The sequence below is a fragment of the Purpureocillium lilacinum genome (genome assembly GCF_023168085.1).
Source record: "Purpureocillium lilacinum CBS 284.36 DNA, scaffold_3, whole genome shotgun sequence".
NCBI lineage: Eukaryota > Fungi > Ascomycota > Sordariomycetes > Hypocreales > Ophiocordycipitaceae > Purpureocillium > Purpureocillium lilacinum.
The window spans coordinates 3,902,094-3,926,648 of record NW_027072113.1 but is presented as its reverse complement, the minus strand read 5'-3'; the positions used below and the strand labels follow the sequence as shown (position 1 = coordinate 3,926,648).

Here is a 24,555-nt window from a genome sequence, read left to right as displayed (position 1 = left end):
CTCGGGTAACCCCCATCGCTAGATCCAGAGCTTAAATATGCAGTCGCCCCCGCGTGGCGTTTGTGCCAGCCGCAGAACTCGTCCACGGGCTCCGCACCTTCTCCATGGACCGGATCCGAGGTCCTTCGAGCCCCATGCACAGTCGTTTAGCGGAACCGAAGTCGGCCTTGTTTACGTATCGTCAACGGCCTCTCGTGCAACGCTCATCTGCTTCGTATCGTCAGAGATGAGCCAACTCCCGGGAAGGATTTTTTTTTTTCGACAAAGAGGCTGCACATGTCAGCATTGATCTGTCATGGGGACGGGAGTGCGTCTCGATCCAGAGGCCGGCAATCTCTGGCCAAGGCGGCATTGGCCTTGTCGGGCCGTCCTGGCGCAGCGCCTCTGCCTCCCGGGCTGGCTACGCCTCACGGCCCCTGGCCACGACTTGGCAGTGGTGGTCAGCCTTCAAGCCACCGCAGGCCCCGTCAGCCTCTTCTGCTTCGTCGAACATTCCATGCCCGCACAGGTTACCGGGGTTGAAGGTGGCAACGGACTGAGTTCCGCGCAAGCCCTGCCTAGATTCCAAACCCGCTTCTTCCTGTTCGAAACCTCGGCTCTCGTCGGAAGACTTCTTTCTACGACACCCGAGAAGCCCTCGGTTGCTGCTGATGCAATTGCAACAGGACCTTTGTATGCAACATGAGACGCATTTACAGCTATGGACCCCGCTTCGTATGGCAGCAGAGTCGGAGTGGTGCGGAGCAAGCCTTACATGGGGCAGTAGCTCGACAACCTGAAAAGACGGTGCAAGCCCGCGGGGACACAGAGTCAGACCCACGATGTCCGTTTGCATACCCGTCTTGCGACTCAGCATGTGTGCGACGGTTGCCTTATCGATTACAGTGCCGTCCTATGCAAGATGTCTTCTGGGCTCCACGGTTGTATTCGTCGGGCCACGCCAACCTCGCTGCTGAAACTGAATCGTACCAGTTACTGGAGGACTAATGGGTTCTTTATGTCGTCGACTTGGCCATGCAATCATACCATCTCTGCGACGGGTAGCTGCACCCTACCTGAGCGCTCTCGTTTCGCCAGCCCGAATAGGGACTTGTTCGCAGAATGAATGCCTGGGGCATGAACGGCTCGAGGCGACCGGGCAACCGACCTGGGTTGGCGGACTTGGCAACCAGCGAACAGCGCAGGCAGCTATGTTTGCCTACTCCCACTCTCGTATTCAAGCGAACCAGATCCTCTTCTTCACCCTCCTCCACGTGTTTGGTTTGCCCTCGTGGTGTTGCTCTCAACCGCACTCTCCCTTCAACACCGACCCTGTGAGCATCCTGCAAGACCCGATACTTTGTGACTTTCCGTGGCCTCTGTTGCATTCACTTTCGACATGGACGACCCTCGGAGCGACCAGACAAGCGACGATTATGACTTTGCGACACTTCGATACAACTCGGCTGACTGGGGCAGTTTTGGATTCGCGACCGCCTCTCATGAGGCTCTTGCGGAGCAACGAGGTCTCGATGAAGGGGAGCACGGACCTCGAGGCCTTCTGAATACCTGCATGGTGAACTACGACCTGGGGTATCTGGATCAGAGCCTGCAGTTCTCCCAGCAGCACGCGCCGGGCCCTATGCTGCCTTTCCCGCAAAGCTACGCGACCACATCGTACGTTCCCCAGTTCTCTTTGGAGATGGTTTTCTAACGATGACAAACGCATAGCAGTCAGTATCAGGCAGTGGCACCAGTGAACATACCAAAGGTCGAAAATCCGACTTTCGATGATCAGCTCAGGCTGTTTCCCCTCCTCAACGAGGCCGACCACTCGTGCTACAAGTCAACTCGCTGCACGGATGAATGCCTAGCGCGACAGCAGCATGACCCGCCTACGCCACAAACAATGAACGCGGAGGAGGAGGGCGACCTATTCGGCGGCCCAGCAGACGAAGAGCACACGCCGAAGGAACAAATTGCCATCTCCAGCCTGATGGATTTGACGGTCAAGGAGCAGCTGAAACGCTTCTGGAATCCTGAAGGTGGCCACCGGGTGTTAAAACCCCGCGTGGAGGTTGCGCCAGCAAACAAATATGAAGCAGATCTAGTCAAGTCCGGCAAACGTCGACAGACAAGACAATGGCAGGGACATTTCCAAAGCAGGTCGGAGGCAGCTACAGCCATGGAGACCCTTCAAAACTTGTACTGCAAGCCGCCCCAGGAAAGGACGAGCTGGCACGAAGACGGCACTTTTCCAACTTCAGACGACCGCTGGGTGGAAGTGGTGAAGCAGGTATTCGATGCTATAATGGACTGGAGTTATATACTGGAGTGGAAGAGCGCTCTTGATCGCGAATCCAAGGCAAAGGCTATTGAGAAGCTTTCCAAGAGCGGCGAAGAGGAGCCCTGTCCGGGCTTGGAACCTCGCCCAAGTGTCCGTGACCTCAACAAGTTACTTCCGTCAGTGCAGGCACAGCAACAGAGGATTCTTGGCCAAGTACCGAGCGACCAGACCATTGAGCTGCTCGCATGGGGAGTGGTGGTACGTGCCAGAAGCTGTCATGAACGACGAAACAGAGCTGACGATACCAGGAGGCAGCAGTGGTGTCCCAGCAAGGAGTGACGCAGCTACCGACCTGGTGCGTGGCGGACGGGGCTTAGGAGCCTTATCCTTCGTTCCAGGAACGCATAGAGGCAATCAGTTTTGTGCTCAGGGTAAGTATCCCAGGGGTGTTGCTTCGCGAACCGCGCGTGGCTGACTGAAGGCAGCACTCCAAGCAGCTCGTCAAATCCATTCTCACAGCAGGGGATGGTTGGAAGCTCAGGATCGTCAACGCTCCGAGGAAGGAGTTTCGGGTAAGCGCTCAGGCGAAGGTAAGACTCGTTGAAGGCGAAGAATACGGCTAATGAGGCACCAGGCAAAGGGAAACAACAGACGAGTTAACGCAGCCAAGGAGAAGCAGCGCCAGGGCCTGAGCCAACTTCACAACACTGAGGAAAAGTCGAGTGCCGGATCTCGGGGCAAGGGAGAGACTCAAGGCCCCGTCGCACGCGAACGGTGCTGCCACATGGGTAGCGCGGAAGAAGGAGAGGACGAGCCAACCGCAGACGAGCGCTCTCCAAGCATGTGATCAACGGAAAGCCAGTATCAGACGTGGACCGCGGATTTGGTATCAATATTGAGCACGCCTGGCCTTCAGTGCCACGTGTCACGTGGATTAGACAAACCTAACCATATCCTGATATCCCGAACACCGTGCGCCGAGAACACCGTCTTGCCTCGAGCCCATCAGCAGACAAACCCATCAAGTCATTTTTCAGTGAAACATCATCTTGAGTCGGCAGGCCGCATCGTTCTTGACTGTTCTGTGCGTCTACTTCGAGTTCGGCTGTCTGCATCGCGAGGAGAGTCGCCTGTGGCATGAGTTAACAATGTGTGTACAAGGATGTCGTGAGCTGCAGCATACATGTCTGTATCTGCCTCATGCTGGTGTCGAAGACCATGAAGCCGTCACCCGGGGCATCGACACCGGTGCCTTTAGAGCAAAGTCAGCAATCATAACCCAGGTCAATCGGACGACTACTGACCTATGAGCGCGTTGCCCTGCGCCAGGAGCAGTACCGAGTCGTCTTCGTCTTCGGCCGCATCCTCGACGCACACGGCCATCTCCCGCACCGCAGCGCTGGCATCGCATTCCGTGCACGACGATGCGCCGCAACAGCTCGTGACGGCGGAGTCGACCGACTCTCTCCTGCTGTCGCCGTCGCCGCTCATGGTGCTCCCGCGCCGACAGCTACTGACCCCACCGCTGCCGGTGCTGCTGGTACTACTGCTGCTAGTAGTGCTTCCAGAGCTGTCCTGGCGCCGTTGTTGATGGACGCCGCTTCTGAGGAGGGCCATCTGGCGCCTTGAGGGGGTGGGGTGTGTCGTGGTGTTGTCGGAGCCGAAGAGCGTGGGGAGGTCGCCGACGACGGGGCAGACGGTGAGGAGGCTCGTCGCGAGTGCCGAGGCGGCCATGGCTATCGCTGGGAGGCGGGCTGATACCGATGCATATGGGAGTGCCAGCACAGACGGGGAGAGAAGGTCAGATAAGAAGAAAGCGGTCGGGACGAGGACGGACGAGCAGGCCCTATATGTATTGGGGGTTCGTTGGTCTGGTCTGGTCTGACTTGCTCCTCTGCCCTCCACCCCTGGCGGTTACGTCAAAGCAGCCATGTGCAAGCCGAGCAGCCACGATGATGAGAGAAGAGGCGGGAAGCATATTCGGGTGTGCGTCAAATCCTGGTCCATGTGCACTTTAGGACTCTGCGCAAACGCTCGGAATGGCCCCACGCGATCCGGACTCCGGGGTATGGTCCTTAATTAGGTGCAACTTTGGCTTGTCCACTCCTCTCACAGGCAGGGGCTAGGACGAGGGGGGGCGTCTCTGCGAAGGACGCGGGAGTGTGTGTCTCTCGGCGGTATACGCTTCGAGTTTACGGTCGATGCAGGATGGTCCCCCTGCAGGCCATTCCTGGAGCGCAGATTGACAGAGTTGGCCGACACACACATGGCTCGCTCGCTTGGCGCTGGTGCGGTACGGTGCGTTAAGCGGCGTCTATTCGAGCTTGGGGGGGTCTCTTGTTTCTGCCGGGCTCGGCCCGACCGACCTGTCGGAGCGTACGTTGTAGATACTAACTAGATAGATACATGGACAATGAAGTCGAATGGTGATGACCCCGGCTCTTGTAGCTGGTGGTGATCGAGAAGGCGATACAGCACCCGTCTCGCCCCTACACTTGCCGCACTTTCTCGGAGAACGTAATGAGTCTGGATAAAATACCCGAGCGGAGCAGAGAAGAGCAGAAGAGGAACAAGCTCACAGCGAGTCAACGACCTTGCGGACAGTGGATAATCGCGCGTGGAGCTGGCAAGCACCATCAAAACGTCAATCGATCCCTTGGCGCAACCCCCGTCCCGCGGCGTCTGTTTGGCCTGTCGTCGTCGCCCAGGCCAGGTCGCCGGCTAGGGGGTGTGCCGCCAGTGCGGTAGGGTAGGCCCCGTCGTCATGCGCGCCGTCAGCAACCAAGTCGCGCCACAGTCGTTGCGGCTGCAAGAGTCGCGCGGGTCAGTGAAGCGGGCGGAGAGCGATCGGCAAGATGACTTGCCCGAATTGGTTTCTATACGAGTATAGCGACCAAGCGCGGGAATATGGGGGGCCACTGCCAGAGAGAAGCAAGCAAGCAAGCGCGGGATGAGTTGGGATGATGGGTGATGATGCACATGTGCTGATTGCTGAAGCGTGATGAACTGGTGTTTTTTTTGGTCATCGCAGGGGTTGAACTTCTTGGCTCTCACCGCATTCCCGCACGTTGCATGGTGAAAAGATGGGCATGTCGTCTAGCAATCTTACACACCACCATTCATCCTCATACGGGCGGCCATGGGCATTGCAACATGGGCTATACGCGTGTGTGATCGCGATGCGGTAGCAATCGTCGGCCGAAACGGCGGCTGACATACGAACGAACGAACAGCCAGCCAGGCAGGCCCGCGTGTCCGAATCGGGCTTTTACGTGCTGACTGCACCGCCATGCGCCAGCCCGCCCAGCCGCACCCGCCTTTTGGGCGATCTCATCTGCAAGCGTCGTGATGGGGGAATGAGCCTGAATGAACGACGGGCCAATGTGAGGCTGCCCAAAGGTTCGCTTTGGCCGTGGCCAAGAGCGCGCGAGCGAGCAGAGGATCACCGGTATGTGCGTCTGCGCAGATGCAAATGGCTCTCACGCTTCCCCTTGCAGTTTCGCGGTGCGTGCAGAGGTGTGCGACGTTGGCCGCGAGATCATTCGCCGGTTCCATACCATGAGGCTGACGATGATGTCTGAGGGCTGGGTTGTGATGACGGGGAGAACAGTCTACAGCGGCGCCGCACGTGTATGCTTTAAGCAACGCAACGGAACGCCTTTGTCGGGAGGACTGCTTTGGCCCGTTGACGAACGTGGCCCTCAGGAGCAGCTCGCGCTTGCAATCGGGACATGGCAAGCGGAGGCGCTGATAAGTGGAATAGCTGGGGCATCGCATCGCGCGACTTCTTGCCCTTGTCCCAACACGACTAAAACTACTAGCTCACGGGTGCGTCGCTGCTCTTGGGTTCCGGGTTCACACGGAGACGTGAAATGCAGGTGAACATGTAAGTGTCCCGAAGGCAGAGTCGCCCGCCATGCCTGACAGGATTCATTATGTATTTCATTAGATATGCTTCGCTTGTTTGTTGAAAACGAAAAATTAGACTCGCTACGCCATGGTGCGTCAGTCTCTCCTATCCCCCCCATCATTCGCCGTCCCGTAGTCTACGGGAGGCGCGTCGTCCTGCACGCGCTTGCCCAGCGGCCGGGTGTAAAACTGCGTCCTCTCCCACCCGTCAATGTCGTCGACGACGGTTTCGCGGACGAGCTCGTAGCGGCCGATCCACGGCAGCAGCTTAGCCCAGATGACCCAGTAGACGCCACCCGCAAAGATGATGCCGAAGCCGACGACGCAGTGGATGTAGTAGGGCAGGGAGTCGTAGACGCTCTGGCCCTCCTCGGGCGGGATGAAGGGGGCGACGACGAGGTAGATGTTGCTGAGAAGGAAGAAGACGGCGACGGGGAAGGACGCCTTGAGCGGGGGGTTCCAGTTCCACGCGGCGCGGTGGCGGTAGAGGTGGATGAGGGCGCCGGCGACGAAGACGTTGATGATGGCGAGCGGGTACGAGATGAGGCTGGTGGTAGCACGTTAGCAAACCATGTCCGGTAGAGCAGTCCCAAGCTGTGTGGGAGAACCCAGGCGGAGGCACTTACTTGAGGACAAAGTTGTAGGCGTCGCCGGCCGGCGGCGCGACAATGGTGATGACGGTGACAATGTAGTGCTCCGTGAGGCCGGCAAGCGGGGCGTTGAAGGGCCGGTTGCTGGCCCAGAAGCGGGAAAAGGGCAAGATACCCTCGCGACCGAGCTCCTGAACGAGACGGCCCTGCGAGAAGATGACGCTGAGGACGTTGCCAAAAGCGGAGAGGGCGACAAAGACGCTCATGGCGCGCTCGGCCGACTCGCCAAACATGTTGCGGAAGAGCGAGGCGGCGACGAGGCGCTTGGCCTCGAGGATCTCCTCCTTGGAGACGCCGGCAAAGTAGGAGATGTTGGCGAGCATGTAGAGGACGGAGATGCCGCCGAGGGCGAGGGGCGCGGCGAACTTGAGGGTGCGGGTCGGGTTCTTGGTCTCGGAGAGGGCGTAGTTTGCGTTGCTGTAGCCGACGAAGCTCCAGATGACGTTGTAGAGGGCCATGACGACGCCGTAGCCGCTGCCCGTGGTGCCCTCGAAGGCGTCGTGGAAGTTGTTGACCTCGCGCACCTTGGGCAGGTTGACGAGCGGCGCGATGATGATGACGACGATGACGAGGATCTTGAGCACGCCGAGCACGTTTTGCAGGCGGATCCCCCACTTGAGCGCCGTGCCGTGGATGAGGAACGCGGCCGTCAGGCACCCCAGCGCAATGCCGCGCTTATTCCAGTCCGTGACCTCGACGCGCGCCGCATGCAGGATGTACTCGCCAAACATGACGGAGTTGCCGGCCGCCCAGCCCAGCAGCAGGACGTAGCCCGTGTACAGGCTGGTGGTGAGGAACTTGGGGCTGCGGTAGACGTATTCGAGGTAGTTCTTCTCGCCGCCGTTGCGCGGCAGGCCGGTGCCGAGCTCCATGTAGACGGCGGTTCCCGCCGCGGCGATGCAGATGCCCGCGACCCACATGAAGAGCGAGAGGCCGACGCTGCCGCACAGCGCGAGGATGGTGCCGGGCGTGGCGAAGATGCCCGTGCCGATGATGCGGTTGAGGATGAGGAGCGCCGCCGAGGGGATGCCGATCTGGCGCTTGTTTTCGCGGGCGATCTCGAGGCGGCCTGCGCGGTCCAAGGCGGACGTGTGTCAGTTGGGGAGAACGGCATTATGAAGCGATGAAGGAGGGGAGGGAGGGAGGTTGTTTCTTGAGGGCCCATGTGAATACATACCAACTTCGGTGTCGTTGGTGGCCGAGGCAGAGTCGCTGCCGGCGGCCACCTTGACGGTGTCGTTGTCCTTGCCGATGATGCCCATCTTTGCGAGAAGTCGAGGACTCGTTTCGTTTCGTCGAGGGACCGGTAGCACGCGCAGACGACGACGACGACGACGACGCTGTCTCGATCAAAGTCGAGAGCGAGAGACGAAGCGAGCGAGTCTCACAGACCGACTGCCATCCAAGGCTTCGACGTGATCCAAAAACTCCACGTTGAAAGCCAAGGCACACAATACAACACACCAAGCATCAAATCATCCGGGGAAGAGGGGGGAGAGGGGGAAGAAAAAGCTACCATCCCGCACACCGGCGTTATATATCATTTTACTCTAAATCCAGCTTCCCCAGCAGCAGCAGCAGCAAAAAGCTGGTTACCCTCGGTGGGCCCGCCGCCCGCCATCAATCCCTCGGGTGGTGGTGCTGGTGCTCGACGTCGTGTCGTGTGTCCCACGCCACCCACGCCCACGACGAAGCTTGAACTGCAACGACGGGGCGGTCGAGTCGTCGACGGAGGGTCCGTTGCGGGTCGCGCGCGATGGTGCCATCGCCCCCCTCGGGTCACGACTTTTGCGCGTTATGCTAATGGAAACCTGAAAGCGGTTATGCCGTCCGTTGCGGCTGTCATTGCTGCGGCGCCATCTGTGTCGTTGTTGTCATGGGCTGTTTGGCCCATTCGTGCATTACATGGCTATACCTTTGAAAACGAGGTGACGTTGGCGCCGTGTCTCATCATGAAGATTTCTCGGTGAAGAAAAATTAAACATAGGTGGCCCTGTCGGGGCCCTGAGCCACTCTGCATGGCGCAAGCCACCCCCGATGGAAGCGTTGGAAAAACTTCCATTCCCTGTCAGGCTGCTCGTCTGCCGCGCCGCCGCCGGCACGTGGATCAGGCTCAGACAACCTTAGCTTTTAGCGCACATCCTCCATCCGCCCCTGCGTCCCCCTGTGGCCCTGTGTGCCGGGCAGGGTTTGAGGCTGCTGGCCCAGCGCCAGGGCATCTCCTCTAGGTGGCGCTTGGCCCGATGACGCGATCGGAGGCTCCCCGGTCAGCGGCCAATCAGCGCGCCGCACGCTGCAAAATTTCACCACTTCCGGGGTGGGGGGGCAGGACAGCGCCGAGGAGGGCCTGTGGCTCCACCGAGTCACTGATGAGTGACTGCCCTGACCGCCGATGTGCAGGCATGGCCTCGGGACGGGCGCTGGGAATGCTGCAAAGTGGCTGCAGCCGCGCACGCATGGAACGTTTGGTGGAAGCCCGCTGCGGACGTATCATCCTTCTTTCTACACTGCAAAGCCGAAGTGGCTGCTTACACGGGCCGTTGGGCCCCGTTTTCTTCGGCCATCGCGTGCTCTCTCGATCCCTCCGCGCGCCCGCCCCGTTGCAACTTGCAGCAGCGACCCGCGATGGAGGCGCGGGAGATCACCTCATCTCTAAATTTCACTCTTAAAATCCCTCTAGCGCCGTTCTGGAACGGCAATGGGCTTGCCTTCTGGAAGCGGGCTGATCCCTGGAGCGAGCGATCGCGTGCCGGATGCGCGGGGTCAGCTTGACAGCTGGAAGTACTGGAGATCTAGTGATTGTCCTGGCCAGCCGTGGCTCAGACAAAAGAACAGGAGCTTCGGATCGGGTTCGAGGCCGTGCATGACCTTTTGGCTCGGTTGGGCTCAAGTGGGTTCGGCCCAGGTCCACGCGTCCGCGTCCGCGCCGCCCGTTGCCTCGTCCGATCCGAGCCGATTCTCGGTGCAGCTCCCGCGGGCGTCGCCTGATGCTGCCGATGACGTGCTCGCGTTGCCAATACCAGGCTGGCCTGCTGCCTTTCCGGCATGAGCTGCACTCGGGAGACGTATCTGATGTCAGCTTTCGGTACTGACCGTACTGCCCTGCAGCTTACGACATGTGCGGAACGACAGTCCTACGCTGAACGCGCCACATGGGGTTGACTCGTATGTAAGCGGCACTTCTATGTGAGCCGTATGGGTCTCCCGTCATTCACCAACACGAACGGCATCTGCACAGTGACCCAACGGTGGCTGCCAAGAGCAGAGGTCGCGATTCTGTGGGGCAAATAGATGTTCAAGTTCCGGTTTCATTAATAGTAGTAGTAGTGGCGTTCTGCCGCCTGTCTATGGGTTTTTGGTCCCTCCGGGGTATAAGTCATGGTCATAAGGAGCGTCATTGAATCCGTCGCGTGGTCCGTCCATCCAGCCAAAAAGAAGCATCCCAAAAAAATCACTGGTGGATTGCCCTCCGTCTTGTTAAAACGCCTTCTGTTTCCCTTTCGCACTGCCGCACCTGACTGTTGGGCATTGCGTATAGTGTCGATCGCGAGAACTTCAAGACTCGGTCGTACTTTCGCGGCGCGCCGCCTAGGCAACGCCGCTCATCTCCTTGACGGGCACCTTGACAGTAATCTTCTTGCAGTCGACGTTGCGCGTCGAGTAAATGTTTCCCGGCGTCCAGTTGGGGTTCTGCCAAAAGGTCGTGGTGCACGTCAGGTTGAGGTTGGCGCCGCCGCGGGCGTCGAAGCGGCTGCCCTCGCCGGGGCAGTTCCACGTCTGGTTGAGCTTGAGCTCGTTGGTGGGGCGCGCAAACGTGAAGGAGGCCTTGTCGCCGTCGACGGGCACGTTGCAGTTGTAGACAAAGTTGCCGTAGAAGAAGTCGCTCAGCTGGTTGGAGCTGGCGGAGCAGACGGGGCGGTAGCTGACGACGGGGTTGGACAGGGTGAAGTTGACGTAGCCCCACGAGTTCTGGTGCGCGGGCGTGGTGAAGACCTCGGACGAGTGGAAGTCGAAGTCGTGGACCGTCCACTCCTTGACCTTGGTGGACCTGGACGTGCACTTGATGGTGTTTGCGTTGGCCGTCGGCGCGGCGAGGGCCGAGCCGGCGAGGAGGAGGGTCGTGAGCAGGGACAGCATGGTGGAGGGAGTTTTTTTCTGGTCGTGACGAGTAGAGTGCTGCGGAGAGTTGTCCTGTTGAACGTGATAAGGGGGAATCGTCGAGCGTGCGACTCGAAGAGTATGAGTGAGAGAGAGAGAGAGGAAAGTGAACGAGCTGAGGATGTCGCAAGAGGAGAGTGACCAAGTCAGAGCCTCCTGGGACCCGTGCTCTTATAGACGGCCAGCGAGCCGCGGGCGGAGATTCACAACCATGTGCTACCTGGACTTCAACGTGCTGCAGCCGTGACGAGCCGTTGCCCGACCGCCCGTGCGAGGAGGCGCAAAAAGTCCGTGATGCGCAGGACGGAGGGAGCGGGCCAAGAATTCATGACGTAGCAGCGGGCTCGTATCGGTGATGCGGGCCGGGCGACGTGGGTTTAGGCGTGGTGGTGGTCTAGTGGTGGTGGTCTAGTGGTGGTAGTGGTGGAGGTGGAGGTGCCCTGGGCTGGCTCAGGTGGGGTTCCCGCCCTGGACCCTGACTTGCCTCACAGGCTACAGTAGCCAGCAGCTGCACCGGCAGCGGCTGACTTGGCGTGCGCCAGCGCCCTTCTCTGCCGTTTTGTTTGCCCCGCGGGCGGGCAGACCTAGCCGTGATTGTCGGCTTTCCGCTCCCGCTCCCGGTCTGGATCTGGACACCGACTCTGGCCCGCATTGTGCAGCAATAGTCCATATTCTTCGGCTCGCGATCCATCCCAGATTCCAGACATGCAGCCGGGCGACTCTGCTGCAGGCGAACAAAGGGCATTCGCTCTCATTTCAGTACGTACACTCCAAGACAGAGAACCTACTTCGCAGGTGCATATTAATAGCCCTCCCCCCCGGCGGCGCCGTTAGGGTGGGTTTGGTGTGTCCTGTGATCGGCACTTGGGTCCTCGTATTCCCCCCCTCAGCCGCCGGCACGCGCATCGCGAAGAGCCGCGGCCGCATTGACCGCCTCCAACCCCCCCTTCGAACCACATAGAAGGCTGCGGGACGGGTGCCTCGCTTGCTTGCTTCCATGAACAAGCTGCCCGTCGATGCGTGACCCCGTATAAGCTGCTGGCACGTGCGGTTGTGGCGGCAGTCTATTCATGCAGTTAACCATGGACGACGGCATGTACTTCTCCGTCTGGGTGGCTGGAGGTCCCGTCTCTGCGCTGGCATACAGAGAGCCGTAGCTTGCAAAACGTCCAGGCCCGTCTATAATTACGGCGTGCAATTTATGGCGGTGATCATGCGCCCATATCGGCCGGGGCCAGATGCTGTCCTGCATGCACGTCAACTCACTTACATGGGCGCCTGCCGAGGGGCACAGACCCGACGCCGGCATGGGGCACGTTGCACCGCCCGACAGGCCGCATGAATATTGACGAGCTGCGCGTGAATCTGCGCAGATTCTCAAGGTCGGCATCGGAAGTCGAGGTCCATCCATGGTACGACCAAGACGTCGAGCGTCTACAGGACATGAGTCATGTTCTTACATACAGCCGCCCAGCGGCATGGCTACTCTACGTATCGTTCAGGTAATGCCAACTCTCGGTCCGTTCATGGTGATGGTGGCTGTGACGGAACAGACTCCAGAGGCACAGACTGGGCCGGCCGAAACCAGCGTCCGCCCCGATGCCATGGATAGACGTAGCCCAGCCCTGCAGTCATACCTACCTAGGATGCACATACATACCGTCTTCTTCACAGCTGCAACAGGCCGCCCACTCCGCCGGGCCACATACTGCCCTGCCCGGTCACAGGGTGCTACTGCGCCCCCGGGTGGCTGGGTGTCAAAAACGACTCAAACCCAACGTCGTGTCAGCCCAGCACGGGCTCTCTCCCTCAGGAACCCCCCCGCCCTGCAACGGCCTGGTCACCAGCCGCGCTGAAGGGTTCGGTCCAGAACACTCGTATTCGTGCGCGCTTAAGCATTCTCGCTTTCGCCCCAGCAGCACTTTGATCGATCCAACGTCACGATGCCCAGATGGGCCACCGGCAGATCGGGCGAACCGGACCCGTCCCGGATCCCGACTCCCGACTGTCCGGGGGCGGTCCCTGTTTCCCCTTCTTGGCGGCGGGGCGCCGTTGAGCAGGCGAGGTTTGCCAAGGTTTGCCAGAAGCGTTTGCGCTCTCTGTGCTGTCAGATTGCCGCTTCGTAGGATCAAATGTCGCCGCTATCGGAGGCAATGTCGGCAAAAATGGTCAATTCTCACCTCCCTCAAAAAAGTGTTGCGGGCGTCTTGTTTCGTTTTGTTTTTGTGCGACTTTGATACTGGGAGTGTCGCGGCTGGAACGTGAGACTGGGCGGGCGCTGTGCGACTGCGAGTCTGACATGCAGCCGACAAACCCCTCCCGCGGGCGCGCGGACATGCAATGTTTCGTTTGGTTTGATCCGAGCTGCCCACCGCGACTCCGGCCGGCGGCCTGATGTTACCGGAGCACTGCAGCCGAGAGCAATCGACGGAACGGTAACGGAGAAGAACGGTTTGCGTGACTTCGTATGTATTCCGGGGTAATTGCGTTTGCCCACGGCTTGTTGCGCGACATAGAGAGAATGCTCACCACCATGGATCGATGATCATGATCAATTCAAGGGAAGATTGGACGTCAAGGAGTTTTCTATCGACTGCTCTGCATATGAGTTGGCCTTCTTAGGCGCACCAGTGACAGAGCCGGTCGATTCGCAAGCTCCTTTGCCCAGCCATCCAGTTTCCAGCATCCTGATGCGAACCCCCAGCTTTATCTTCACCCCGCAATGGTGGAAGCGGTGGGGCAGTCGACCGTCGAGACGTTTCGCAGCACGGTGATCAACACCACATGCCACGCTGATTGGCACTTCAGGATAAAGTGTATCCAGGTACACGTCAACTCGGCTCCACGGCCACGACGAGAAGGGGAAAAGAACACATCAGCACGTTGCTGTGCGTTATTTAGCCGTAGACAACATTAACCTGATTCCATCGTCAAATCCCCCGAGTTTACTCACTCATTTCACGAGATAAATAAGCGCCCGCAAACTGTTGGCTCCTTTCCGTTGTTTGACCTGCCTCACCTACGTGTAATTACCCCGCGACGAGCGAGGAAGCGCAAGACCTCCACTCCAACCTCATCCCACCGCCGCCCCGTCTCGTCGCATTGCGACACATCACCATGCAGACAAGCGCACCATTGTATCCCCGTCCCGACTTTGAGCGCACGCGGCTAAAGTGGCAATCGCTCAACGGTCAATGGGACTTTCTGTTTGACGACGACGATGTCGGCCTCACCTGCCGCTGGGCCCAGACCGGCGTTCCGGATGAGGTGACGCTGGAGTCTCAGTCATCCGCGCAACAGACGGGAGCCACGTCCGACAGTGACTCCATCGTGCAACGGATCGCGTCCGGCACGCAGGAACTCTTCCAGGGCAACGTGCTTGCCCGCAGCGCCGCCGCCGCACACCGCAAACTGGCCATCACTGTGCCGTTTGTGTTCCAGTGCCCCGCCTCGGGTATCAACGACCGCGGCGTCCACGAGGTGCTCTGGTACGAGCGACAGATCAGTGACCTGCGCAGTTCAGACGAGAAGAGCCAAGGGCAGCGACTGCTGCTGCGATTTGGGGCGGTCGATTATGAGGCCACGGTCTGGGTCGATGGCCGCCTCGTCGGGTCCCATCGTGGAGGGCATGTCCCTTTCGAGATTGACATTACCGACGCGGTCGATGCGATAGAAGCGGTGGATTCATCGCATCGGCTGACCGTGAGGGTGTATGATTCCGCGTATGACCTCACTCAGCCCCGCGGTAAACAATACTGGGGCGCGAAGCCGGAGAGCATCTTCTATACGCCCTCGGGTGGCATATGGCAGTCGGTCTGGCTCGAGGTCGTCCCTCCTGCACGTCTGGCAGATAGCATTCACGGAACTGTCATCAAGTCTAATGACATTGAGTCGGGCACTCTGGGCTGCCATATTGCTGTCCAGGGGCGACGTGCGGGGCAGGCCTGTCAGGTCGAGATTGAAGCGGCTTTTGCGGGCGTGGCAGTGGCCAGGTCTGAACGCAGGAGTTTGCCCAAGGAGAAGAGTTACGTTGACCTGGTTCTTGGAATGCGATTGGGCCAGGATCAGCTCGCCAAGGTACCTCAGACTGTTCTTGACGAGGCACCCCTGAGCTCCGACCAATGCTGGCGTGACGGCCTCGCTCTGTGGTCTCCAGAGCACCCACTCCTGTATGATTTGACAATTCGTCTTCTCGACGTCTCCAATAATACGCTGGACGAGGTCAAAACCTCAACGGGCATGCGATCGATCGACTGGACTCGCGGCGACGGCTTCTGGAGGCTCAACGGCAAACCATACTTTCAAGCTCTAAATCTAGATCAGGGCTATTGGAGGGAGACATTCATGACTCCGCCCATGGACGACAGCACCCGCATCGATATCGAATTAGCCAAGCGAATGGGCTTCAACGGTTGCCGCAAGCACCAAAAGGTGGAGGACCCAACGTTTTACTACTGGGCGGACCGCCTCGGATACCTCGTATGGGCGGAAATGGCCAACTCGTACGAATTCGACCCCGAGTATGTCGGCCGCTTCAACCAGGAATGGACCGAGTCAGTCAGGCTGGCCATAAACCACCCCTCGGTGGTAACGTGGACACCGGTGAATGAGAGCTGGGGATACACCTCGCTGAGTGCCAAGGAGAGCACCGAGCAGCGAGATCACATCCGCGCGATATACCACCTGACCAAGTAAGACCATGTTGCGGATTGTCATGCTGGTCACGACCACTAACGAAGTAGGACCCTCGACCCTACCAGGAGCATCAACGACAACTGCGGCTGGGAGCACGTACTGACAGATCTTACGACGTTTCATGACTACGCCGATGGGCCAGAGCTAGAGAAAACATGTGCCAGTCGCGACCTCATTCTCGGACCCAAAGCCGGCCGTGACATGTTCGTTGGTGGTGCGCAACATAAAGAAGGGGCGCCCATCATGTGCACCGAGTTCGGCGGTGTGAACATTGCGCCCACCGCGGCAACCCAAGGCGATGGTGATCGCGACTGGGGATACACGACGGCGAGCAATGCTGAAGATTTGCTGCGGAGATTCGAGAGACTTGTCAAGGCCGTGACCAGCGGCGGCATTTGCTGCGCATTTGTATACACGCAACTGTAAGTTGGCACTTGGCCCGCGTCGTGCTTGGTTTCGTGACGCGAGGCCTCGGATGAGAATGGATGAGAAGTACTGACCACTTCACCAGGACGGACATTGAACAAGAAGCAAACGGCTTGTATACGTTTGACCGGAAAGAGAAACTGGAGGCCGAAAAGGTCAAGAAGGTCATGGACGAGGCTGTGCAACTGTTTTATGACAAGGTAGTGAATCTGTGATCTTACTTGCAATGGGAACTAGACATAGATGCAACCCTCGGACCGCTAACCACATGTACCTTACGTGATTTGTGGCGATAATCTTGTGTTGTTGATGGTGGGCAACTGCGGTGAAGCCTTTCAATGTTGCTACTTCGCAACATGCACCGACGCGTCGAGTCCAATCATTATGCGAACAACATCAAGTGAACCAAAGCAGACATCGTTTCACGAACTGAGAAAGCATTTGCGCAAGTCTATATACCGCCATATAAAAAGCGGCCGCGAGATTCACAGAAACGAGGAGCTTCCCCTCGCAAACCTGAACACAGCCATCTTACCATTGAACACTCTCCCATCAATCGCAACGCACCAGAGCGCAGCAACATTGGAAGATCTTCAAGGCGAAGTTGAGTTTTATCTGTAGCAGTAATGACTCCCAAGCCCGTACGCAGGCAACTCGTGCTGGGCACGCCGTCTACTGAAGGCGTCGAACTGCCCAGTCCAACGATATCCACAGGGCCTGGGTCATGCTCGGAGGGAATCATCACACACTCCAACCCCGTGTGCAAGTGCACGACTTGTGTCTGCAAGCGCCTCGTGCGGCGGCGGGATACTAATTTGTGTGATTACTGCTACGAGAGTGCGCACTCGTGGACTGGCTCCTAGCTGACTAGTCTCGTGGTTGGGTAAACATAAAGCTCTGAGCCTGCATCCCCCCGCGTCTGGGTCGCAAGGTCTGAGTGACACGCTGCTGCATGCTGCTGTGGCTCGAGGGACGGGCTTGCGAAAGAAACTACACAGCACTGAATACAAGGCTTCGTACATACTTATGCGTTCCTATGGTCTTGACATGAACCCAACTGCCAGTGATGTTTCTGCCGCTGACCTTCACGAGTATGATTTGGTGTATAACAAGGCGTTTCCCGATATGGAGGTTTCCAGTCGACTTGGTCATGTAGTGAAACGCATCAACCTACAATGCGACGGTGATTGTATCCGTATCGTAATTGGAAGCACTAGACATGGACGCACTTGGTTGAGTCTTTTGTCTGATCATTGATCTTGTGAAACATGAGATGCTGTTGTGGGATTGCCGGAGGGAATTCCATCCAAGCATGTCGGCTACTTCGCGACATCCAAGGACAATTTGACCCCGATCGCTGTCCAGAATAACCTGAGCCAACGTACGTTTTCGCTTCACGTTCAGGCGAGGGCACTTGCGTAAGTCTGCAGAATAGCATGGATATAAAAATGACCTCTAATGTCTCCTTGAGAAGAAGCTTTTCCCTCTGCAAGCTCCAACCCGGCAATCTCACCTAAAACAACTCACCTCTAGCACTGCCAGCATCCTGACGTTTCTAAAAGTGAGATCGGCTGTGTCCGTAGCTATCATGACACCCAAACCCGTACGCATCCCCGCCGCGTCGGGCAGTGCATCTGCGCGTCAACATACCGAAGACGTCGAGCTGCCCAGCCCGTTCACCGCATGCGCCGCTGGACCGAGCTCATGCTCCGGGGGAATCATCACGCACTCCAACCCCCCGTGCAAGTGCATTACCTGTGACTGCAAGCGTTCTGTGCGCCGGCGGGACACGAATTTGTGCGATTACTGCTACTCGAACGGGCACTTCTCGCCGACTGGCTCTTAAGGTGATGTGGATAGTCTCGCGGCTGGGTGGACATCACGGACATGTTGCAGCATGGCGCTGTATCTCAAGAGGGCCATGCGATTGTAACTAACACTGAATACGAGACTTCTTACATACTTGTGCGTTCCAATAGTCTTGACGTGGACTCTGCCCCCATACATGTCGTTGCCGGTGAGCGTCACGAGTAAGACGTACCCCAGATCCCTTCCGGACAGCTAGGCCTACGCCTTGGTGACATCAGCACTCTCACCATGCCACTTTGATCATGGCCAGTTGGAACAGTCAACTCAACTGTGTGCCATGACTCACAATGCCACGGTGATTGTGTCCATGTCACAATTGAAACAAGGCTTGGCTCTCTGTATACTCTTCGTCTTCTCGCAGCCCTTGCTTGTCTTTTTGTGCGCCCTGTCGACAGAACTTGACCATGTGCTTATTAGAGACGTGAACATCGTCAATCGAGATTGCCGAGCGCTCACGCTTTACAGTTGCACGCGGCCTTGCAGGCGGCGGCGACTTCCGCCGTCACTGCTCCGTCGTCGGTGTTTATGCGATACGCCACCTGAATGCAGAATCCGCTTGCCAAGCAGCTTGGATTCGGCGGCCCCTCTGGGCAGTGTATCCCGTACTTTAGGTCCTCTTTTCCAATAGCTCTCGCATGATGTACTGTGCGGTCCGTGTCGTGATGAGTGGCTGCTGCAAAAGACCCTAAAAGGCTCACGAGGAAAATTATTTGCAGAGAAGTGGCATGCATGCTGCCGTTGACTTGGACCTCCGCGGATGAGCTGTGAGCTCATGAGGACTTGGAATCCACTTGAGAGCAGTCGCAGAGGGGCCAGGCAGGCACATGTTATATGCTGGACCTGTATATCGCCTGGACGCACATGAGTAAAAGGTTTCGAAGGGTAGTACATCAGGTGACAACAACGTGACGTGCAGGACGTTGGACTCGATTAATGCTACGACGTGCTTTAAATAATGACGCAATTGTCATAGCAATGCCTTAGAATTGATACGTTGTGCCATCGGCTGTCGGGTTTAACAGCAGATCGTGAGTTGATGTCCGAATGCCAATGGTGTAGATACCACGAATCCCTGTGAGCAAATCTGCCATTGGTGCGGCGAAAACAAATCATGTTAGCTAACGTCTCGGGCCTTTCAAGTCTGGGAAATGGAACGGAGATATTATGGGAACTTCGTGGGGCTCACCGTGCTCAATGCTCACCGTTTGCGACAGTCGTTGGTTCAATGCGATGCACCGATCGCCCGGCCCCAGGTCCTCGCCCTGCCAAGGCGCGTTGATGGAGAGCAACGAGCATGAAGTGTTTCCCGTTTCGATTCTTGATTCAAATGCACCTCTGACTGTTATGGAGCCCCACCGGCTTTCGGGTACTTTCAACACCAACACAAACCACCCGTATTATGAGGAAAGCGGTGAGTCTGTTGGTTCATGTTGCCGAGAGATATCCGACGTAAGTCTCATTTAGCAGCAAGCCTTGCCTTTACAGCTTTTCATTTGATGCCGGCAATATGCCTTGAAAATAATCCCAACTTGTATGCTTACCTGTGTTAACTTGTGCTTATGACTCCCATTGCAGAGCCATGCGTGGAGTTGCGTTGTATATGTGTAATTTTGCATTATACCTCACCGGATGTATATAAAGCACGTTGCTCTTCACGCAGACAGCATTGCAAACTGCCGCAAGCTGAATAAAGCATCATTATCTCGACAGCTCTCAGATCCGAAATCATGAAGTTTACCGAGCTAGCAGCAATTCTTGTCATCGCTGGTGGCGTTGCTGCTTGGCCCGTGGAAGAAACGATGGGGCGCAAAGTTGCTGAGCGCGGAGAAGGCAATTTGATGGGTGGAGTGAGCAAGCCTTCTCGTATTCTTGGTACCGTGACGTTGAACAGGGTTAGGTCTGCAGAGATGGCAGCTGCTTCTTCGAAAACGCAATCATGTATGTTGAGCTTCAGTCACTGGACGTTGTCCTATTTCTGTCATCAAGTATACTGACAGGAACAACTCAGGGGCTGCGATGTTGGCCGGGTATGACAGGGAACTGTGTGTTATGACGAGAAAAGGGGTACTAACCCGGCGACTAGTGCCCTGACAAGAGCATCCCCGGTGATGTCAACACATGCTATACCCTTCACAACGAAGTTGTCTGCCCTCGTAAGTAGACGGAGCAGCTTTCTACCCATGTATATGTGTCTACCGTCTTCATTCCATATATTGACGATGCAGACAGCAATTCGTAGCTGACATTCGGTCAACGATCGTCAGATGCTCAGTAGAGGGGCACTGCGGGTACGCTGAAAATGACGGCCGAGAGTTCTAGGTAGTGAGCAATTGGGGAAGGTTAGCCTACATGTGGCATGAATTCAACATCCGTCATCAGGCAGTTTCGATGTCGCTTGCCTCCGCGACCCTATGACTGTAGAGCCGATAGGTTGCTGTGCTCAGGCAGTCATCTTGAATACTTGAAACAAAAACATGGGCTATAACCCGAGGATCTTGTAATTGTAATCTTGTAAGATAAGCGCCATTCCATTCTGCGTTCAATCACTCTGCTACTCTTGAGCGGCGTAGAAGCCCTCCAGGCGATTGAATACCTCGATCCGACGCGGCTTCACAAAAAGGGTCTCTATGAAAGCGAAGTACTCCTTGAACTCATCCCTACCAGATCTTGCCTGTTAACGCAATATTAGCCGCGCCATGACACAAGGTCTCGCCGAAGGGCGGAAGTACCTGCAGAAAGTCTACTGAAGCATCCCTACTGAAGCATTAGCTCACAAATTTTCGACGCAGCTGTAGCAGAGCTTGATACGTGCCAATTCTCGACGAGACGAATGTGCCCCGGGTCATCGCTTGCTTGGTATGCCTCAATGAAGAGACACTCGGGCTCAGCCACTGTTTTCTCAAAGACTGGCTTGAACGCCTCGAAGAATTTCGGCACGTTCTCTGGCGCGATGAAAAGAGATATGTGGACGCTGAGTCCGCGCTTGTTCGTCAAGGCCATTCTTCTTGCCGTGCAGATGCGGTCGTGCAGTGGAGGAACTTGTTTGCGAGTCGGTGGCCGAGGGAGAGCGTTACTGTTTTAATGGGCCTGGAGGGCGTGCTTGGCAGGACGAATGCTCCGTTGTCGCCGCTTCGCTGACTATCGTTGCCGAGCGAGTCCAGACTCCTGCCCCCGCATTGGCTCAACTCGCGTTCGCTCGTACATGTAGGCGTGATGGGGTCGCAATTTAGCTTAAGGTCGCAGCGTCATTCCGGTGTCATGGTACTGGTGCGACCGACCGACCATAATCAAGTGTAGACTAGGGACCAGTTTGGTGTCCACACTTACAGAACGGCCTGTCATTGTTGGCGGCATCTTCGCCTCAATTGCCACTCGTGCTAATAGTGAAGACAATACATTTCATCAACGCAGCGCACCCAAGGGAAGTAGGCAAGATCAGTGCAATTAGAGCACATGGGAATCGGAGCTAAATCCGCTGTGCCAAGCTCCGCCATTCCCTGCATGTGGCCTGGATGGCGTGGGGTATGGTCACCACGCTTCGGAAGCCACAGCCCGGTATGAACTGTGGTGAGTGCAGCTATTGTCTAGACGGAGTTGCAACCAGACAGATGCCACACCCCGTAGCAACAACGAATGGACGTAGGGCTGGTTGCAGGTGATGACCGAGACAGACACCCCAGTCCTCTGAGCTCCAGAACCATAGCATCGCGCGTCTAGAGCGCAACTTTCTCGCTCCGAATCGTAGGTGCGACGTGATAAGTGCCTGGAATCACTGCCTGCTCCGTCAAGAAGACGGTTATTCATTTCGTCGCAACATTGCTTGGCAACTGACCGCTCTTTCAGTAGGACGAGAACTTACAGACAGGGACATATCATGTCCAAAGGCCTTGCTCGTAACAGCTTGTTTCAGTAGGCTCTCAGTGCTAACAGCAGCGATATGCGACGAGGTCGAATTTGAGAACTCGCATGTCACGGCTCTTATCAGCGACGGAGACGGGCACAAACACTGGTTCACAGACTTCAGGCCTCAGTCTACTGGCAGTAAATATAAATATTGGGAAGACCTTTGAAGCAAGCGCCAGTTCTCGATTCCTCCCCACTAGCTCACACGTCAACGTAGTCCAACTGCACATTCTCGATACGCCTAACTCGAAAGAACAACGGTTTTGACCTCGGCAAGACACAAACTCGTTTGTAAAGACGCTCAAATGTCTCCCAACATGCGATCCGCGGACCCCTGCTCTGGGTCCTCCCAGCGTGGTGCTACACATCAACCCAGCTCTCCCGCTCTGCGAGGCCCTAAGGTCTCTGTGGATGTAGCGCCTAGCTCCCAGGGCTGGGACGGACAGCCCATTACCTGCGCTGACAAGCCCTGCAGGTGCTTCTGTGGGTGCAGGAAGGCTGTTCGGCGCCGCGATTGCATTCTGTGCGACCGATGCATCGAAACCTGCCTCGAGAGCTGAGCCTTTGACTGACAGTTGACGGCGTAGCCTCCAGTCACAGCAGAGGACTGTGTGTTGAGAGGACTTGGCCGCAACGGAATGTGCATGAAGTGTGTGTTACGTCGTCAGCGATGAGGTCAATGTTCGTCACCTTCACGAAGCTTCAAAGTTACAAAGGGCGTTGGCGTGTATGTTCTCGACGGCTCAGGCTATGGGTGTAGGGTGATTAGGGTCCGTGTCGCTCCGCCTGAGGGAACTTTTGGCCCATGCAATTAATTTATGACTTAATGTATTTTTGATCTTGGAGAAACGTCATGGCATTTTCGGTGCTGTCTGGTGGTTGATTGATCCTTCAAGTTGCAGTAAGTCACATTTGGCACGGTTTGGATCAACAACATTGAATGCAACTGAATCTGTCGAAGCACACTTTGAGCCAACCCTCCGGTGGGCCCGCGGAATCCGGGTCCGGGCAGTACACTGAGACTTGGGGCGGACCTGCAGCGGACCTGAGGCGGGCCCGGAGCGGACCCCGGAGCGGCTCGGGACTGATGCTGGGCTACCGGATCCGGGGCGGATTGAGGAGTGCGCCACGAATTGTGCTTATAATCCCTCCGTCGCCGCTTCCGTATGGTATTTCCCGGCACGCCGCACGAACGGCCAAGCTTCACATCAATCCATCATCATCGCACCTTCATCATCGTCGCCATTGCCCATCGCATCATTCAGTCGTAAGCTCTTAAATCAGACCATGGCTCAGGACAACGACGACCATGCACAGGTGATTGTGATTGGCGCTGGATTGTCGGGCCTCACAGCCGCCTCCGAGCTACAGCGCCAGGGCATCGACGTCATCGTGCTCGAGGCATGCCCAACCATCGGCGGCCGCTCCAAATCAACCACCACCAAGCTCGGGTCGCACATTGACCTCGGAGGCCAATGGATTGGACACGGCCATGACCGCTTCACTGCCCTGGTTGAGAAGGCCGGCGGCACCATTTACAAGACCTTCACGCGCGGCTTGCCGCTGATTGTACGCGACCGTCGCACCGTGTCCATCTTTTCGCCGTCGGCACTTCTGTCGCTTTTCTATCTTGCCATCTTCGAAGTCATGAGCAAGGTCTACGTTCCGCAAAGCTGGGTCTCGCTCACCGTGGACAAGGCCATTGAAACCATGGCCCCAACGCAACTCGCACGCCAACTCCTCCGCCTCCTGGTCGCTGTCACGTCCACCGCCGATCTGGCCAACTTCTCTATGTACAGCTACGCCAAAAGTATTCCCCTATGCGGCGGGCTGATAGACATGATGGGCACCGCGGGCGGAGCGCAAGACAGCCTGATTGTGGAATCCACGGGCATCGCTACGTCTATGCTGGCCGGGGAGCTCTCCCGCAAGGTGATAACGAACACGCCCGTGACGAGTGTGTCACGGGTTGGAAGCAAGGGAGTCAAGGTAGGAACAGCGTCAGGGAGGCAGTTCCACGCCAGCAAGGTCATCGTCACAGTCCCGCCACCCATGTGGAAGAGCATCACCTTCGAGCCTGCATTGCCCGCTGAACGTCTGGCGGTCCAACGAAACACCCGCATGGGCATCGTCTACAAAGCCTTTGCTATTTATGAGGAGCCTTTCTGGCGCGAGGGATTAGGCGGCGAAATCCTGATGCTCGATGACCCGGCTTTCGGTGTTTTTGACTCTACCTCACCTGGAGGGCCGGGCCATCTGTGCATCTTGGTGCCCGGTTCCCCTGCGCACCAACTCGACAACCTGAGCGCTGATGAGCGACGGGAATTTCTCCTGTCTCGGCTTGTGCCACATCTGGGCCGCCGCGTGCTACAGCCCTTGGATTGGCACGACAAGTCCTGGCATTTGGACGAGCACTGTGGCGGCGGCTACATGGCATTCCCGGTCGCTGGCACTACAGAGGGTATTTTGCCCATGCCTCATGAGCCGATTGGCAATTTACACTGGGCAGGGACAGAGACGTCGCCGGACCACCCTGGATATTTCGAAGGTGCCATACAGTCGGGCGAGCGTGTGGCCCAGGAAATTGTTCGCGTTCTTCGCGAAGTCAAGAGTGGGAAATGAGCATGGGATGAGACGTGTCGCTAGACCAGGGGGCCTACCTGATGCGCGCCATGTCCC

General features: G+C 57.2%; 5 protein-coding genes across 5 annotated transcripts; 3 read left to right on the top strand and 2 right to left on the bottom strand.

Annotated features, from left to right (window-relative positions):
* Positions 1 to 1,378: 1,378 nt before the first annotated feature.
* On the top strand, positions 1,379 to 3,113 carry PLICBS_004758 (uncharacterized protein; the record flags this gene model as incomplete). The annotated part of the gene is made up of 7 exons (XM_065600584.1): positions 1,379 to 1,656; positions 1,714 to 2,024; positions 2,247 to 2,524; positions 2,575 to 2,621; positions 2,685 to 2,697; positions 2,752 to 2,838; positions 2,901 to 3,113. 7 exons carry the CDS (start codon positions 1,379 to 1,381, stop codon positions 3,111 to 3,113), a joined length of 1,227 nt encoding a protein of 408 aa, XP_065456656.1.
* A 3,158-nt stretch (positions 3,114 to 6,271) lies between these two features.
* PLICBS_004757 (uncharacterized protein) lies at positions 6,272 to 8,087 on the bottom strand (the record flags this gene model as incomplete). Its single annotated transcript, XM_018325867.2, has 3 exons — positions 6,272 to 6,722; positions 6,802 to 7,894; positions 8,003 to 8,087. The coding sequence occupies 3 exons, from the start codon at positions 8,085 to 8,087 to the stop codon at positions 6,272 to 6,274; spliced, it is 1,629 nt and encodes a 542-aa protein (XP_018175619.1).
* Positions 8,088 to 10,413: 2,326 nt separating this feature from the next.
* PLICBS_004756 (uncharacterized protein) lies at positions 10,414 to 10,962 on the bottom strand (the record flags this gene model as incomplete). The annotated part of the gene is made up of 1 exon (XM_018325868.2): positions 10,414 to 10,962. One exon carries the CDS (start codon positions 10,960 to 10,962, stop codon positions 10,414 to 10,416), a length of 549 nt encoding a protein of 182 aa, XP_018175620.2.
* A 3,138-nt stretch (positions 10,963 to 14,100) lies between these two features.
* PLICBS_004755 (uncharacterized protein) lies at positions 14,101 to 16,319 on the top strand (the record flags this gene model as incomplete). Its single annotated transcript, XM_018325870.2, has 3 exons — positions 14,101 to 15,674; positions 15,726 to 16,100; positions 16,190 to 16,319. The coding sequence occupies 3 exons, from the start codon at positions 14,101 to 14,103 to the stop codon at positions 16,317 to 16,319; spliced, it is 2,079 nt and encodes a 692-aa protein (XP_018175622.2).
* A 6,844-nt stretch (positions 16,320 to 23,163) lies between these two features.
* Positions 23,164 to 24,498, top strand: PLICBS_004754 (uncharacterized protein; the record flags this gene model as incomplete). The annotated part of the gene is made up of 1 exon (XM_018325872.2): positions 23,164 to 24,498. One exon carries the CDS (start codon positions 23,164 to 23,166, stop codon positions 24,496 to 24,498), a length of 1,335 nt encoding a protein of 444 aa, XP_018175624.2.
* Between the last annotated feature and the right edge of the window lie 57 nt (positions 24,499 to 24,555).